The 17,510-nt window shown below is 40.9% G+C and overlaps 1 protein-coding gene across 4 annotated transcripts in view; it reads left to right on the top strand.

Moving 5' to 3' along the window:
- LOC109935898 (probable E3 ubiquitin-protein ligase HERC3) overlaps positions 1 to 13,597 on the top strand; it is a 56,470-nt gene extending 42,873 nt beyond the window's left edge. For 2 of the 4 annotated variants that reach the window (XM_048615306.1, XM_048615241.1), the window contains exons 21-24: positions 2,720 to 2,805; positions 7,636 to 7,819; positions 9,312 to 9,411; positions 11,569 to 13,597. In XM_048615306.1, the coding sequence (XP_048471263.1) occupies positions 2,720 to 2,805; positions 7,636 to 7,819; positions 9,312 to 9,411; positions 11,569 to 11,789 (591 nt within the window). In that variant the 3' untranslated portion in view covers positions 11,790 to 13,597. The remainder of the gene's footprint in view (positions 1 to 2,719; positions 2,806 to 7,635; positions 7,820 to 9,311; positions 9,412 to 11,568) is intronic. The other 2 variants (XM_048615404.1, XM_048615358.1) reach the window with 2 other exon arrangements.
- The last annotated feature ends 3,913 nt before the right edge of the window (positions 13,598 to 17,510 follow it).

Here is a 17,510-nt window from a genome sequence, read left to right as displayed (position 1 = left end):
CTTCCAATGAAGGCAAGCATGCCTTAGGCCTTTTTTTACCACCTTTTCTACCTGCACTGCCACCTTCAGTGATCTGTGGACCTGCACACCCAGATCCCTCTACATATCAATACTCCTAAGGGTCCTGCCCTTCACTGTATAATTTCCACTGGTACTTGATGTTCCAAAATGCATCACCTCACATTTGTCTGGATTAAACTTCACCTGCCGTTTTTCTGCCCAAGCCTCCAACTGATCTATATACTGCTGTATCCTCCGACAATCCTCCTCACTATCCACAACACCACCAATCTTTGTATTGTCTGCAAACTTACTGATTAGACTAGCCACGTTTTCCTCCAAATCATTAATGTAGACCACAAACAGCAGAGGTCCCAGCACTGATCCCTGTGGAACACCACTAGTCACAACTCTCCATTCTAAAAAGCATCCTTCCACCACCACCCTCTGTCTTCTATGATTAAGCCAGTTCTGTACCATCTTTCCAGCTCACCCTGATACCATTGGACTTCACCTTTTGTACCAGTCTGCCATGAGGGACCTTGTCAAAGGCTTTACTGCAGTTCATGTAGACAACATCAACTACTTTTCCCTCACCAACCATCTTCGCCAAGTTGGGTCAAGGTGATGTGAAAGAACCTAAGAGGCTATTCAGTTCCTGGGGAAGGCTGCACAGAATGGCATCCTGGGGAAGCTGACACTGTAAGCAAAGTTTAAAAGTTAAGATTTAACCATAAAACATCCCTCCTGTTCTTACTCCCCTCACTCTCCGTGCCCCATCTATGACAACATATGTCCCTGCACCCATCCTCATGGGCATTCATACCCCCTATGCCTATCTACTCATACCCTGTGGCCTCTCATAGTCACTTTTCAACTCTATGCCTATCTCCCCACCCTGGGTAGGTTGTCAAAACCCCTTTGCTTCTGCACCAATCCATGCCCATAAAACTCAAGGTTAGTGAGGCACGATCTCCCCCGCACAAAACCATGCTATGGACTATGGTGACTTTACCTTTCACTCTGACCAGGAAGACCAAGAACAAATGTCATTAGTTTGAAGCATTGCCAGTTGTACCTCCACCAGCACTTCACTCGTCCCGAAAAGTACCTTTCTCCTGGAGGCTGTGCTGGCAGTAATCCATGTCAGATGCTATGATCAGGCAGCCTCTCTACAATAAATTCGACAGAATGAAACTTAGCTTTCCCAATGTCCATTTCCTGCTTTGCTTGGGGCTGCATAAGGTCCTAAAACAGGCGTAGGTCTCTGCATTGTCCTAACGACCTGCCCAATGTTCATTGTATGAGGTTAGCCCAGGGGTCCGAGAAAATATTTGAGCCCAATATTAGAATGGGTGTTGGGGAGGCTGGGGTCATTGGCAACAAGCAGGAAAGTGAAGTTGAGGCCAAGATCAGATCAATCATGATTTTATAGAAAGGCAAAGCAGACTCAAGGAATTCATCAACTCTTGCTATTACGATCCTATGCTTTCATAGACAACATTGCAGTCCAGCGAAATGGTTCATTTTTGCCCTGATTTCTGACTCGGCACAATGATGACTGATTTCTTCAACCAACTGGGTCAATTTTGTAACAAAAAGAGCAAATGGAGTAAATTTAGTCCCACCCAGTGATAAAATTCTGCTTACAAAGGTAAAAGAAAACTCTGCTGAACTGCTTTCTGAATTACAAGAGGTGACTAGGAGAAGCCAGAGGTAATGCAACCCTTGAAATCAACCCATAATGAAAATAATGAGATACAATGAGGAGATGTCAGTTTGGCTTATATACAGTTTTAAATTATGCTGCACTTACCCCAGACAAGGACATCCCAAAGCATTTAACGTCCAACTGAATACATTCTCAATAGTCATTGTTGTAACGTAATCTCCTTCAGACAGCAAGAAGTAACATGGCCAGATAATCCTCAGGATAAATATTAGCCATGATGCTGTAAAATCTCCCCCATCTTCCTTCAGATGGTGTCATTGGTTCATTTAATCCATATAAGGCACAGCACATTGGTTTTCAAAAAGTTACATTGGTTTCAGCTGTTGTGCTGCATTTTTGGGAAGCTGTAGTGATCAATCATTCAATGTTTTGACTATGCTGCAAGCTGCTAGAAAGAACTAGAAGCTGAAAGCTTCAAGAATGGAGCAGACATTTTAAAGCATTGGGTAAATCGCAATAAAGTTCCTGTGTACAAATAACCTGGTACCTAATTTCTGCAAAACTCTGAGACAAACATACACAATACACTGTGGAGAATGTGGTAGGTGAGGACTGAACTCTTGATTTACCTTTAATTCTTCCTAGAGGCCTCAGTTTCTTTTGCACGTCATTACATAAAACTACTCTCAGGGCTTTTCTGCTCCTTTTAATTTTGCCCACTCCTCTTTTTGTATAGCAGCTGACAGATATCAAGACTATGTCTCTGGGACAGGAGAGGTCCTGCGCACCATCCAAAAATGAGGCCTGGCCCAGAGTGGAGATGGGGGCAACAGATCTACCCCATTCCCCATGCCCAGAAACAAAACCACCTCCAAAATAAATTCACAGTTTAAAGAGCCTAAGTGAATTGATTGGATTAATGGGAAATGTGTAAATGAAAAGCTAAATGTGCTGAAGTTTGAACTTATTGCAGGGTATAGTTGAGAATTGTAGACAAACCTGGAGGAAATAAAGTACATTTCATAACTTTGTGTTTTATTTTTGCAGATAAACAAAAAAACAGCAGATGGCAACATAATTCAGCAGGAACTCATTCCTGATGGTAGCAATATACCTCTTCAAAAGCATAATAGGTAAATGTTCTCGATTTAATATTGACTGCTCAGTCATTACTGAACGAATTTGTCTTTGACTAATGTTGTATTTGTACCATGACCATATATCAGGTGTTTCCTCTGAGTGTCTATGAGCTCAAAATTTATATAAGCACGTGTGTTTCCCTCTTAGTTTCTTAGTGTTTCAACTTACAATAACCAGCAGCACAGTTTTGTGTTTTAAACAAGATAAAAGGTTGGCTTATTACACAACTAATGCTGAAAGTTTCTAAAGTGTATAGTGGCAAAGTTATTAGCCAAAGCATAGATGCAACTATTTAAAGTACAGATCAAAGTTACTTGTGAAGATAAGAGTGAGATCAGACTTTAATATCGTTTCAAATCTGACTTACTTCAACATACTTATTCTGATGTGAAGGGATTGAAACTTAGGTTTCAATTTCCATTCCTGGGTTGGTAGGATGCAGAGTTGGAACACATCTTAGAAACGGTCGCTCGTACTTCACATTTTTCATCCAAGGTTGTGGGCTGGATGGGGAGTTGGGTCAAGGTGATGTGAAAGAACCTAAGAGGCTATTCAGTTCCGGGGAGAAGGCTGCACAGAAAGGCATCCTGGGGAAGCTGACACTGTAAGCAAAGTTTAAAAGTTAAGATTTAAACATAAAACGTCCCTCCTGTTCTTAGTCCCCTCACTCTCCGTGCCCCATCTATGCCAACATATGCCCCTGCACCCATCCTCATGGGCATTCATACCCCCTGTGCCTATCTACTCATACCCTGTGGCCTCTCATAGTCCCTATTCAACTCTATGCCTATCTCCCCACCCTGGGTAGGTTGTCAAAACCCCTTTGCTTCTGCACCAATCCATGCCCGTAAAACCCCCATGCCCATGTACCCATCCCCGGCACTTTTCATGCTCCCTATTCAACATTATGCCTATCTCCCCACCTCAAGAAACCTGTCATAGCCCTATGCCCCTGCACCCAATCTCCCAGGCCGCTCACATACTCTGTGCCTATCTTCCCATCTACAACAGACCCTCTGCCCCTGCATGTATCCCTCACAGGCCACTCATTCCCAGGCCAGCCTCTCACTGCAGCCACTCTCTATAGATTTTCATTCTCCCCATTTCAGCTTATGCTTAATGACCCACTCTCTGGCCCGTGATCTACCTCACTGCACCTGTCCCTTATGGTCTCTCTTACTTCCTGTGCCATCCTATGCCCATTTCTCCCATGGCCTCTCACATGTCCCCAGTCATCATGCTCATATCCCCTATACCAACTCAATCCCAACTCATATTTCCCACCAGCACCCTTTACCTTTCCCTCCCTGTGGTTACTCACCTATTATCCAGCATGGGCATTAATCAGGAGACACATTAATGGTAGGCAGGTTTCGAGGAGTCAGAGGGGTGAGTTACTTATAACAGAATTTCTAGTCTCTGACCTGGCCTTAGCCACAGTGTTTATATGGCTGGTCCAGTTCAGTTTATGGTCAATGGTAACCCCATATTTTGAGACTTTTAGCCACTTGTTGACAGGTCTTGACAAGTCAACAGTTCCAGTTTATGCATCAATTATATTTAACTGTCCCAAAGGATACATGACACTCCTCCTCCCAAAGGTTCTCTGACCTCCACCCTCAAAGGATATCAGATAAGCACCAGATATTAAAAGTTGGTTAGAAAAAGTCCAGCTGTACACTTTCCTAGTCAGAGTTTTATTCCAGCTCACACTCTAGCAACTTCAATCCCACTTATTGTTTGTTGCATTGGGATATATAAAATGTACACCCAGGCAAGATCTCGTTCAGTTATTCCTGAATTAACATATAGCCATCACCTACTCCTTAATTCCATTTAGTTAAAGACATCCTTGCCAGACTGTACTAGTTGTAACAACCTCCACTCAACTCCCAAAGCAAATTAAATAAATACCTTTTTGCAACCCTTCCAAAAGTACCCTCTGACCTCCAACCTCAAGGGGCTCTATGACCACACTCAGAGGGGCACACAGCTCTCCAAAGGGGTGTGCTCACTCTCCAAATGAAATTCACTGAGAACAAACCTGCTTTTACTTGACCCAGTTTCCATATTCCGGGTTCCAGACACCGGGAACTCCAAAATCCCATTTCTGTGGGGGCAGCAGACATTTAAAAAGTCAGCTGACTCCAGGAACCCCACATGCATAAACTATAGCTCCCCTCCCACACTCTCTTGTGTTTCCCTCACCTCCCCATCCCCCCCAGCCAGAGCTAGATTTTTGTCCTGGATGCCTTTCTCTGTCTCCCTGTTGAGAAACACTTACCATTTCGTGATGACTCTCTCATGACTATCAAATGATTCTCCTCTCAAATGACTCTTCAACCAGCTTTTGTTGCAATCAAATGGAATGTTAATTTTGGTGAATCCTTGTTCCACTTGGATTTGAGGACTCTTTCATTCTCATTATCTATTGATTCACTACCCATAAGGTTGGCCCCAGTCCCCATGTTTTTACTCCTCATTGCCTCATCCAATTTGATTGCATGGTCCTTTGTGGTACATAGGAGAATTATACAAGAACAGTATCCACATCTTTTGTTGTCTGTGGGGAGTCCACACCCCTATCCCCCACAGATAACAATGATGAGGTATATACTGAGAACAGACACATTTTACCAATGCCTTTCCACTTGCATTCACCAGCAGAATTCACAAGATATATCTAAGTAAAAGGAAAATGGAATTTATATTGCATGAGAAGGGAGTGCTGATTGAAACTGGGAGCCACATATGTTAATCCACAGGGCCCTGTTCCTTGCAGACAGAAGGAACATACACACACCCTGAGCCTCTTTCAACTCAACAAAACAGACGGGAGTTAGCCATTCTGAGGTTAATTTTTCAGGCTAATGCCTTGACCAATCAGACTGAACCAGCCTGGTTTGAATTTAAACAAAGCTTGGCAGTTAGCTGTCAGTTAACATCTAACTGGTACATTATTCTGTTGGGATGTTCTACCACTCAAAGTTCATTTGCCACCAATGTTACTCTCCTACCGTACAAATGTTTTTTTTTTCCTTTTTCCCCTTTATTGCTACTGTTATGAATTTTCCTGATGAGTACAAAATCAAAATTTTGAACACAATGTTTGTTTCTTCAAAAATACTAATGTCAATTATGTTGAAATACCTTGTGCTGCACCTCCTGTCTCCTGTTCAAAATGACTGAAGCTGAGTCTTCATATCTTTTGAGAGCTCGTTGAGTAGTTCTTGAATCCTGGAATTATATAATGATCCTTTGCGATTGACCTTAAGATGACCCTTTTAACTAGACATTTGTAACAATTTATTGTACTGTTCAATCAAATGTTACATAGCTAGACTATAGCACCATTGGTTATGGATTACGGTGTTATATATTGGTTAGGGATAGTTACTTATCTCAGTATTTCACATTGTTTGCAATTATATTCTTTGCTTCCCGAAAGTTTGGTGGTTTCATGGTTGTCAGTAGCTCCCCCAGTTACTCTCTCATTCATTCTTTGTTCATTCATTTTTCTGTTCCAAAGAAGATTCATGTTAGTCTTGAAACATTGACTTTGCTTCTCTCTCTGCAGATGCTGCCAAAACAGCTGAGTTTCATTGGCACTTTCTGTTTTTATTTTATTTAGTTTAGTGCACATGATGGTCAGTCACAGAAGTATAGTCACATAAGGCTGTAGAAACAAAACAGAAATTTATAATGTTAAAGAAGAAACCAAAGAAAGCTTTCTTGATATAGAAGACAATTTAGAAAACTATTGTAGCACACAGCAAAACAACATTTTCAACCTATTTTCCAACAATGAACATTATCTCGCTGGTTCAAATTTTTTAATTCTCCTGAATCTATTCTCCCTAGTTTCTTTCCAATGAGCTGTGGAGTATTCCTACATGAATACTTGTAAAATTGAGCTCAGCTTCTAATAACGTGCAGATCTCTAACCAAATTCTTCTGACTTGGAAGCTGTACAAACTAATGTTTTCTACTACAGTTGGTCTGACAGAATCTGTGGAGAGAATCAGAGTTGATGTTTCAGATCCAGTATCCTTTACTCAGAACAGTTCTGAGGAAGTCACTGGACTTGAAATATTAACTCTGATTCTCTCCACAGATGCTGCCAGACCTACAGAACTCTTCCAGCAATTTTCGTTTTTGTTTCTGATTTAAAGCATCTGCAGTTCTTGTGTTCTTTTTTCAACTAAAGTGCCTGTTTTCCATGAGATTTTCTAAACTTCTTTAAGGAGAAAAATAAACTTACTCTGACCCCTGTCAATTCTAACTGTCTTAAAAAGTTTCAACCTCTGTGTTTTCTAAACTGAAATCAATTATTGATTATTCTGAACTTAAAACCAGCTAATGACCTTCAGTATTTACCCACCTGTTGTAAACCATTAAAATATAACCAATTTTCCATTAACACACCTGAGGGGTCTACAGCCATATGGTTTCTGAGCAATGCTGGAATAAAGACACTGATTCACAAGGACTCTGACCTTGCTTTCTTTTGAAGATATCTTCATAGAAGTGAATCACATTCACCTGCCTGTGTGGTCAAATTCACTTTCTGAAAATGATATTAATAAGTCTAAATTATACATCTTTCATCACAACAGGCTCAACGTGCTCCCATGCAGTCCATTCCTATTTCCCAGGAAATTAAGCCAATGTGATAGACAGGGTAGAATATGAACTTCTAAAGCAAAAGATTTCACACACAGATGAAATTATTTGTGTTTTCTTGTGGTAAGATGATTAAGGTGATCAAATGGAGGTGTCATGTCTACATTATGCATTATCTCATTTTATTTTTGTTTAAATAGAAAACAGTATGTTGATGCTGTGGTGGATTATAAGCTAAACATATCAGTGAAGAAACAATTTGAAGCCTTTTCTAGAGGTTTCAGGAGCATATATTCACTGCCAATTGTGGACACATTCCTACCTGAAGAACTAAGGGATGTTATCCAGGGGAACACCAAATACGAGTGGGAGTTGCTGGAACAGGTATGGCGTTGTGATGCATATTTACTTTTCAGTGTCCTTGACAATGATTGTCTGTACAGGAATGAATGCAGTGTCATAGCACATTTGTCCAAAAGAGGCTTGGGGATTCTATGATTCTAAAAACTTCAAACCACATCAACAAAGCCAGAACCAGGGGTCACAGTTTAAGGATGTGGGGTAAGCCATTTAGTATTGAGACGAGGAGAACTTTCTTCACCCAGAGAGTGGTGAGCCTCTGTGAATTCTCTGCCACAAAAAGCATTTGAGGCTGAAACATTGAATATGTTCAAGAAGAAGTTAGATGTAGATTTTAGGGCTAAAGGGATCAAAGGGTATAGCGGAGAAAGTAGGGACAGGATACTAATTGTACAGGTGAGACCACACCTGGAATATTGTGTGCAGTTCTGGTCTTCCTATGTGAGGATGGATGTTCTGGCTATGGAGGAAGTGAAACAAAGATTTGCCAGACTGATTCCTGGGCACCAGCGATAATGGTGCTGGGGTAGGAAGAGAAGCAATTGCAAGTGATTCTCTGCCTTTAATTGGATGGATAAGTATGGAACCACATAAGAGCAATCCCACCCACCTGAGCAACAGTGGAGAGGCTTTGGAGGAGGTTAACTGTATCAAAAGCTGTGGACTAGTTGAGAAGGGTGAGGTGGGAAAGTTTACCTCTGTTGCTGAAATAGTCATAGAATCTCTACAGCGTGGAAACAGGCCCTTCAGCCCAATAAGTCCACGCTGACACTCAGAGCATCCCACCCAGACCCACCCCCCTCTAACCTATCGAATGTACACATCCCTGGACTCTATGGGCAACTTAGCATGGCCAATCCACCTAGCCTGCACATCTTTGGACTGTGGGAGGAAACCGGAGCACCCGGAGGAAACTCACGCAGACACGGGGAGAATGTGCAAACTCCACACAGACAGTCGCCCATGGGGTGGAGTTGAACCTGGATCCCTGGCGCTGTGAGGCAGCAGTGCTAACTACTGAGCCATCGTTTCTTACCAAGAAAGCGCCATTTGGTGAAGGAGGAAACTGGAGTGAATTTTTACTTGGTATATTCCCAGATTGAACCGTTACAGGTACAACCTCCTCACTGATGAGTCCGAATGTCAGTACGAATCTCTTTACATCTGCTCAAGTAATCATCAAATCAGTGCCCTCCATTTGCTAATACTTAATGATTACATTACAAAGAATGTCATTTGTCTCTTTGGTAATAGCCATTTGGGCTCTGTTGCAGGGACAGAGGCCTGATCAAAGGGTTTCAAAAAGACATTTAGGAAAGATGGGAATGGACTTGAGACCATACATCTTTTGCAATACCTCAATTATATCACTCCTCAACTCAGATCAGCCATGATCTCACTGAAGTAGACTCGATGCAATGAGTGACCTATGTTTGCTGTTACATCTTCTGGTCTTGTGGCCTAATCTAAACTCGAGGGAATACAGTGCCAACCAAACAATGTTTTATATTTACAGAATGCAAAATACTGCGATTACCAACAAACTGACAGAGCAGTCAGGAATTTTTGGAAAGTCTTTGCAAGCTTACCAGAAGAGAAGAAAAAGCGGTTTCTTGGTAAGTAGGCTTTGTGCATTTAAATGGCCATAATGGACATATGTGTATCTTAACATGGCTCATTACCAAGCTGAGACTGTTTTTATTTGGGCGGCACAGTGGAGCAGTGGTTAGCCTTACAGCGCCAGGAACCCAGGTTCGATTCTGCCCTCAGTTGACTGTGTGGAGTTTGCACATTCTCCCTATGTCTGCATGGGTTTCCTCCTGGTGCTCTGGTTTCCTCCCACAGTCCAAAGATGTGCAGGCTAGGTGGATTGGCCGTGCTAAGTTGCCCATAGTGTTCAGGGAGGTGTAGATTAGGTGGGTTACAGGGGGATGGGTGTGGGTGGGATGCTCTGAGTGTCATTGTGGACTTGTTGGGCCTAAGGGCCTGTTTCCACACTGTAGGGATTCTATGATTCTAATAAAGAATTTATTAATGTAGCCATCCAAGGTGTTGGATCTTAAGATACCATAAAGGATCCTAGTGTATATCACTAAAGGAGGACATTCAGCCCATCCAAGCATGCTAATTAGGAGTAGGATGAGAGGTAGTCCATTCAGTCCCTCAAGCCTATTCCACCATTCATTAAGAACATAGCTGCTGTGAATGTGGCCTCACTGCGTGAGTTCATAGTAAAAGTTCATCAATTAGTCCCACTCTCCTGCTCTTTCCTCATAGGCCTGCATTCTATTCCTTTTCTCAAGTATTTCCACCTCACTCTTTTTTTAATATTACCATTGAGTGTTCTTCCACCATCCATTCAGCCTATGACTGCGAGATCAGAACAATTCATCGCACAAAGGAAATTCTCATCTCCCCTCTGGATATTTCACCAATGATTTTAAGTCTATGTCCTCTAGTTATGGGATCTTCTACCAGGGGAGCCAATTTCTCCTTATCTTTTCTATCAAACACTCCAGAAGTTTCAAACACCTCATAAATTTTTTTCTGCACCCGATGTGGCCCAAGGAGAACAATCCCAGCCTCCAATATTGTTCACATCATTGAAGTCCCTCATTTCCAAGACTATCTTGATTTTATTGCTTATTTATGTCTAGAATGTCTTTGATACAATTACTCATGATAGGTTAATGCATAATTATATAGATGTTTGCGCCTTAGAGTGAATAATATCAAGGCTGCTGATTTATTGACTAAATATGTGAAATGTTCTTAAATGATATTTGGGCATTTTTGCTGGTGGTTTTGAAGTTCACATTCTGTTTTAAAGACAACTGTAACAAGTCCCAAATCTCTCATTAGAGAGAGGTGATTGGTGGTGGTTTAACCTAAGGGTCACCACCCCACAGGCAAGGGAGGAGGTTGAGAAGGAGAGTGCTTCATGGTAATTTCAGCCAGTGCAGGAATTTAACCCATGCAATTCGCATAAGTCTGCATTACAAACCATCCATCCAGCCAACTGAGCTAACCAACTCCATCCACAAAATAGGCCACCTAAGTTGGACATTCGGCACTGATGCTACTGGCTTTTTTGTAGTTATTTCTAGTTCAGCCACAAAAAGCAGGGTCAAAGAACCAGGGCTGAGGATGGAAAATCCCTACATTGGCAGCTCGGTGGCTCAGTGGTTAGCACTGCTGCCTCACAGCACCAGGGACCCGGGTTTGATTCCACTCTTGGGCGACTGTCTGTATGGAGTTTGCACATTCTCCCCATGTCTGCATGGGTTTCCTCTGGGTGCTCCGGTTTCCTCCCACCGTCCAAAGTTGTGCAAGCCAGGTGGATTGGCCATGCTAAAATTGCCCGTTCAGGGATGTGAGGAATAGGTGAATTATGCGGGATGTGTCTGGGTGGGATGCTCTGAGGGTCAGTGTGGACTAGTTGGGCTGAAGGACCTGTTTCCACACTGTGGGGATTCTATGAAACTCAACCTTAATTGAAAGCTAGCATCTGTTGAGACTAAATGCAGAATCAGGAAGGAGCATCTCCAAAGAGCACTTATGGATCCTAAGGTGGAGAGCCCAGAGAGAGAGGAGGCTGAAGCCACTGAGTATATGGCAGATGTGATACCACAGGGTACGAGTTGTTATCTTTCAGAGGCAATCGCAAAGAAGATCTGAGATCCCAAACATTCTTTTGCCCTTTATGAATAAACTATATCTGTATAGTCTGAATTAGACTTTAATTTCACTGATTACTTTCCTCTCATCCTTAGTCTTTCTGTCAGGAACTGACAGAATCCCAGCAGGAGGGATTCGGAATTACTGTATTACGATTTTGAAAAGCCGGACCAATGAACCAGATTCCTCGTATCCTCGTGCCTACACCTGTAGCAAGACCTTGGACCTCCCCAACTATAGCAGCATCAAAATATTGAGCGAAAAGTTACTTCATGCAATTGAATTCAGTGAAAAATTCAATGCACAACCACCCTAATATTTGCAGCCGGGGTTTTTATTTATTTAATCTGAGCGAAGTTGGCGATTAACTAAAGAAATCTGACTCAATACAATAAATTGCATTTGTTTCATTACAGCACAGAAAGCATCCAGTACTCATATGGTGTTGCTGTACTTTAAATCTCCTCTACTCAAATGAAAAATATATAGACCATAGAATATATAGAATACATAGAATATATAGAATATATATAGAATAATATATAACAAGACTAGCATTTATTTCCTAATCCTAATATCCCTCGAGAGGGTAATGGCGAGACAACAAAGTGACTTCATCGGCTATTTGAAAGGGCAGCTTAAGAGTCAAACACATTTCCTTAAGTCTAGAGCCACATATAGTCAAGACCCCATAAAGGCAGCAGCTATTTCTGAATCACAATCATAGTCCACTAGTTTCACTTTTTATCTTATATGTATTTAATTGAATTTAGAATTCTAGCTACTATGGTGAGATTTGAAGGTATGTCTCTCAAATGCAAGCCTTTGGATGACTGGACGCTTCATGCAATCACTAAGTTTTTGTACCATATATTCAGTCATGTGCTGTACCTAGCTGTAGGAATGACGCTAATACAGCAGAACTGGTACGAAGGCCGGGGATGGGGTATATATTACATACATGTTGAGGAAGGTTTTGTGACTGCTAGTGGTATGACCAATGTTTACATTAATCCTCATTAACAAAAATGGATGTGATAACACAATAAGTGGAGCAAACATATAATCTATTCTGAGAAATTGAAGGGTGGGTCCTGCAGTTATTACAAATTGTATCAAACAGAACCAGTACAACAACATGTCAGATAAAATAACATTGAATGAACACCAAAGAGATTGGCCTTTTATTGTATCCTGCCCAGGCCAACATCTGCACTCAAAATGAGCTGCCATCCCATCATTCTTCATGTAACTCTTATCAGCATAATTATTTGAGGCTGCCTATTTCATGTGTTTATCAACACCAGCACTATGACCATCAATTAATTACCATCCATATTATTTGTCTCAGGTTTGTAAATAATTAGTTTATGGAATTCGAGTGTTGCTTGTCAAGGCCAACACATATTGCTGATCTCTAATTTTCCTGGAGAAGGCGGCAGTCAGCTGTTTCTTGAACCCCGCATTCCATTTCATGTAGGTACACCCATAGTGCCTGCCATTAGGACAGGAGTCCATCACGTCTGGTAGAGAGTTCCAAATTCTCACCACTATCTGGGTGGAGAAGCTTCTTCTGAGTTCTATTTGATTTCTTGATGACAATTTTATATTGATGGACTTTAGCAATTTTTTCCACAAATGGAAACAATCTGTACTTCATCAAAACCTTTCAACATCAAAAAGGCAGGCATCAGGCATCATCTTTCAAGAAAAACAGTCACAGCCTGTTCAACCTTTACCATTGAAAGTAGGGTCACATTTTTTGCACTCTCTTTAGCTCGTTTATATACTATTTTTATAATGTGACAGTACTGTACAGATTTGTGATTCTTAATTTTTAATATTTTAATACCTGACCACTTTTTTCTCCCAGAATGTAATGTCTCAGTTATCTGGTGTGAAACTCATTGCCAATGATACTCTCATTCTGTAACTTTATTCTGCATGCTGTTAATTGTTCATTTGAAACACATTTTTACCAAAGTTATTTGAAGAATCTGGAACAATGCATTGTTGTTACTAATGCATTGTGGAATGTAATTCTTTTCATGTGTAAACAGCTATTCATAAATTTATTGCAAGAATTATAATTAAAATAAATGCTTTGTTGACTTTTATTCTGTATTGCATCAGAGCTAAGTTATTGAGTGCTAAGAGTTTTCATCGTTGCTTGAGTTGGAAACGGACAAGAGGTCGTTGGTGTCTCAGTCATTGCTGTCCTTCCACATGATTGCGGCTTCAGTCTGTTGTTGATTTTATGGATACAATGCCTTTTCGTCGCCAATCTCACGGACACAAGCAGATCAATCTATCACCTGGCTCCTTACAATTTCTTGCACCTTTCTCAACCCAGTGCTGATTATATAACCATCAAAGTATCACTGTATGCTCCCTACACAAAGTGAATGCAGTCCATAGTACGTAACAGCTTTTGAATGTTTCTTTTTGAAAGTATACTCCAGCATGAGGGACATAAAATCTTCATACGCTATATTGTTCTTTTTTCTTCAGCCTCACAGTTCCACTGGTGTCAAAGATTGTATGGGAAAATCCTCAGAGTTGCCAAAAACAAGAGGAAGCCATTTGAGCCTTCAAGCCAGTTTTAACATTAAATCAGGTCATTTCTACACGCAGGTTAGGAGCAGAAGTAGGCCATTTGGATCCTTCAACACCTTCTGCCATTTAATAAGATAATGACTGATCATCCCAACCACTTGCTGTATATCAAGGGTTTTTCCTCACATTGCTGACTTTCATTTTGCCAGTCACCCTAAATCGTGTCCTCTGCTTCTGGATCCTTCTGTCAATAGAAACAGCTTCTCCTCATCTACCATGGCCAGACTCTCCATTATTTTGAACATATATATTTTCTTAAACTTCTCCTCTGAGGAGAAGAATCCAGGTTTGTCCAATCTATCAATATAACTCAAGTTCCTCTGGAATCGTTCTTGAGAATCTTTTCTGCACTCTCTCCAAAGTGTTATGGACAAGACCAGAGCCATTCAAAATATTTTAAGAAGGTAGCCTAGACCATAACTTTTTCTTATTTTAAAGGCAAATATAAAGTGCCATGTTCCAGATGCAATGCGCCTGGTCAAACTACTCAACGTTAAGCTAAACACAATTTATTTAAATGCAATAGTTAAAATACAACAACGGAAAGAAGAACTTAAAATAACTTAACTCTGTTGGAAAACTTAACAGAATAAGAAATACTGTAACTATTACTAATTAACAGTTCCAATATAGTAACATCCCATAAACACACTCCTTGGCAAAAAGGCAAATTCAGAAAAACAGATTTTGTCCCGAGTGCAATCTAGCAGCCTAGGAAAAGAACCCCCAGCTTTTGGCTGTAATCAAGAGAGGGAAAAATAGCTTCCCCTTCTTCAAGCCCACAATAGCAACTGCTGAAAGCTACACCTAAAAACTAAGAAAAAAACTAGAAACTCCAATTTGGGAGAGCTGGCCACAGGCTGGTTCAATTATTCCAACTTTTAAAAAAAACCCCAAGGCCTCTCAATCTGTTTACTGTAGTGGTTTTGGTAGACTGCTTTCACCTCTGCCTTACAACTTCTCTTCAAAACAAAACAGCACAAAATACCCTCTTAAAGCCACAGCATCATGACAAATGCTCTCATGTTCTCTCTAAAGTAATGCCCAGAATTGGACACAATAATCTAGTTGAGGGCAAACCAGTTTGATCACAGCTTTCTTATTTCTCTCACTAATGTTGTTGTTTCTAAAGCCCACGGTCCCACATTTTTATTAACTACTTTCTCAGCCTGCCATCTTCAATGATTTGTGCAGGGATATAAGGCTAAGCCAGTACACCACCTCCCATCATTACACATGAGTTTGAGTGCATGGACTGAGAAATGGAAAATGGAATTGTATCTTCAGGTAACATTGACATTTAGGCTTTTGTTAGTCTCAATGAGAAATTGGTTTCACTCACACAGTAAGCAACAAATAGAAGTGGATGTCTTGGAAGCAAATAGAGTAAAAAGAACATTGCCTTTCCATAACTGGAAGGATTTGTTTTTCAAAGGTAAAAGTATATTGTAATAACAAGATTAGGTCATACCTTTGAAAAACAAACATTTCCTCATGGAAAGACAATGTTCTTTCTGCTCTATATGAAACACATCTGCTTCCAGTTGATACTTGAATTTGTTCTGCCATCTTAGGTCCATTACCCCAACATCATTTACCCTTGTTACCCTTTGGTGATATCTAGAAATCTATTGAGATCAGTCTTGAATATAGAAGGGAAGTGAGCCTCCATAGCCCTCCGGGGCAGAGAATTCCAAAGGTTTGTCACCCTGTATGTGAAGAAACTCCTCCTTATCCTAGTCCTAAATGGCCGGCTATTTATCCAGAGACAGGGTTTCCTAGTTCTAGTATCAACTCTCTCCACCCCGCAGCCAGGGGAAAAAAGCTTTTTCTACATCCCCCTTGTATAATCCTATACAACTTTTAATGAGATCACCTCTGAATTTTCTAAACTCTGGGGAGTACAGGTCCAGTCTCCTCAATCTGAGCTCTATCTAAGAGAGGGATTTTTAAACCACATGGTCAGGAAGGAACACTACTATTGTGAGGAGACTTCACCTGAGTGAGACAAAGGCTCAGTGAGTACATCTGGGAATTTGGTTCAAAGTGGGAATTTCATCACAGAAGCCAACCTCCCTTTCATGGACTCCATTTACACTTCTCATTGCCGCAGAAAGGCTGTCAATATCATTAAAGACCCATCCAATGCTCTGTTCCATCAGGCAGAAGATATAGAAGCAAGAACACACGCACCAAGCAGTTCAAGAACAGCTTCTTCCCTGCTGTTGTTAGACTAATGAATGGACTGTCTAACTTCAAATAATGTTGACATTGTTAATGTTGACCTTGCTTCGTGCAATTCCTATACAGTGTAATCTGAATGCCTTACTCTGTCTGAGTACCCTATGATCTGTATGTCCTTGCTTGCCATGATCTGTCTGTACTGCTCGCAGAGAAAGCTTTTCACTGTAGTTAGGTGACTACAATAAATCAAATCAAATCATCTTTTTGAAGTTCAATTTTAGAGTATAAGTCAGATTTAGACCGAGAATAGATTTTAAGCAAATTAAACAGGCAGCCTAATCATGTCAATTACCTTTCAAACATCTGAAATCCTGAGTGAGGTGTTGACTACTGTAGCAGGACATAAAGCTAAATGCATTAAAGCTCTAAATAAGAAACAAATTTTAAACCGTTAGGGCAGTAGAGCACAAAGGAGACTTCACCTGAGAGAGATAGAAGAATCTGACTCCAAGGCCAAAACACAGATTCTAAACAAGGCCTCTCACCCAACATGCATTGTCTGATCTAAAATGTCACCTTTTCTTTACACTGATAAAATATTTAGTTCTCTCAGGGCAGTGACTTGAAAGAAATTTGGGGATTTACTGATATATATATTAATAATTAAAACCTTCTACCTAATTAAAGGTTTAACTGCATCTTAGGTTTGTTTAATACATCCTCATCAGTGGTGTGACCCTTTGATCTTTTAGTTATAAATTCTGTGTCCGATACTACCTCTCTCACTAACACTTGAAGAAGGAGCGAGGCTCGGAAAGCTTATGTTTTCAAATAAACCTGTTGGACTATAACCTGGTGTTGTGTGATTTCTGACTTTGTCCACCCCACTCCAACACCAGCACCTCCATATCGTCAGTTCCCAATTGTTTGAAGGGGGAATAATAAAGCAGGCAGAGAGAGAGGGAGGAGGGAGGATTTTGTGTTGGGCGGAGTTGGGCTCAGGGAGGAGCCAGAATCCTTGTTCACAGTCAGAAGAGATTCTCAAAGGAGAAAGGGTTCAGCATGTTTGCAGCTGGGAAGGAATCACTGTGCTTGTGTTGGAAAATGGAAAAGTTTATACCAAAGCCCACATGTGGAAGTGAAAATCAGCACCTGGTGAGGAGATAGAAATATTACAATCCTGTTGATAATGGGAAGGATAATTGTTAAGGAGACCAAAACTGCACACAATACACTG

This window comes from Rhincodon typus, chromosome 1, assembly GCF_021869965.1.
Source record: "Rhincodon typus isolate 14 chromosome 1, sRhiTyp1.1, whole genome shotgun sequence".
Taxonomy (NCBI): Eukaryota; Metazoa; Chordata; class Chondrichthyes; order Orectolobiformes; family Rhincodontidae; genus Rhincodon; species Rhincodon typus.
Note: the sequence above shows the minus strand (reverse complement) of the source record. Positions and strands in the feature narration are given on the sequence as shown.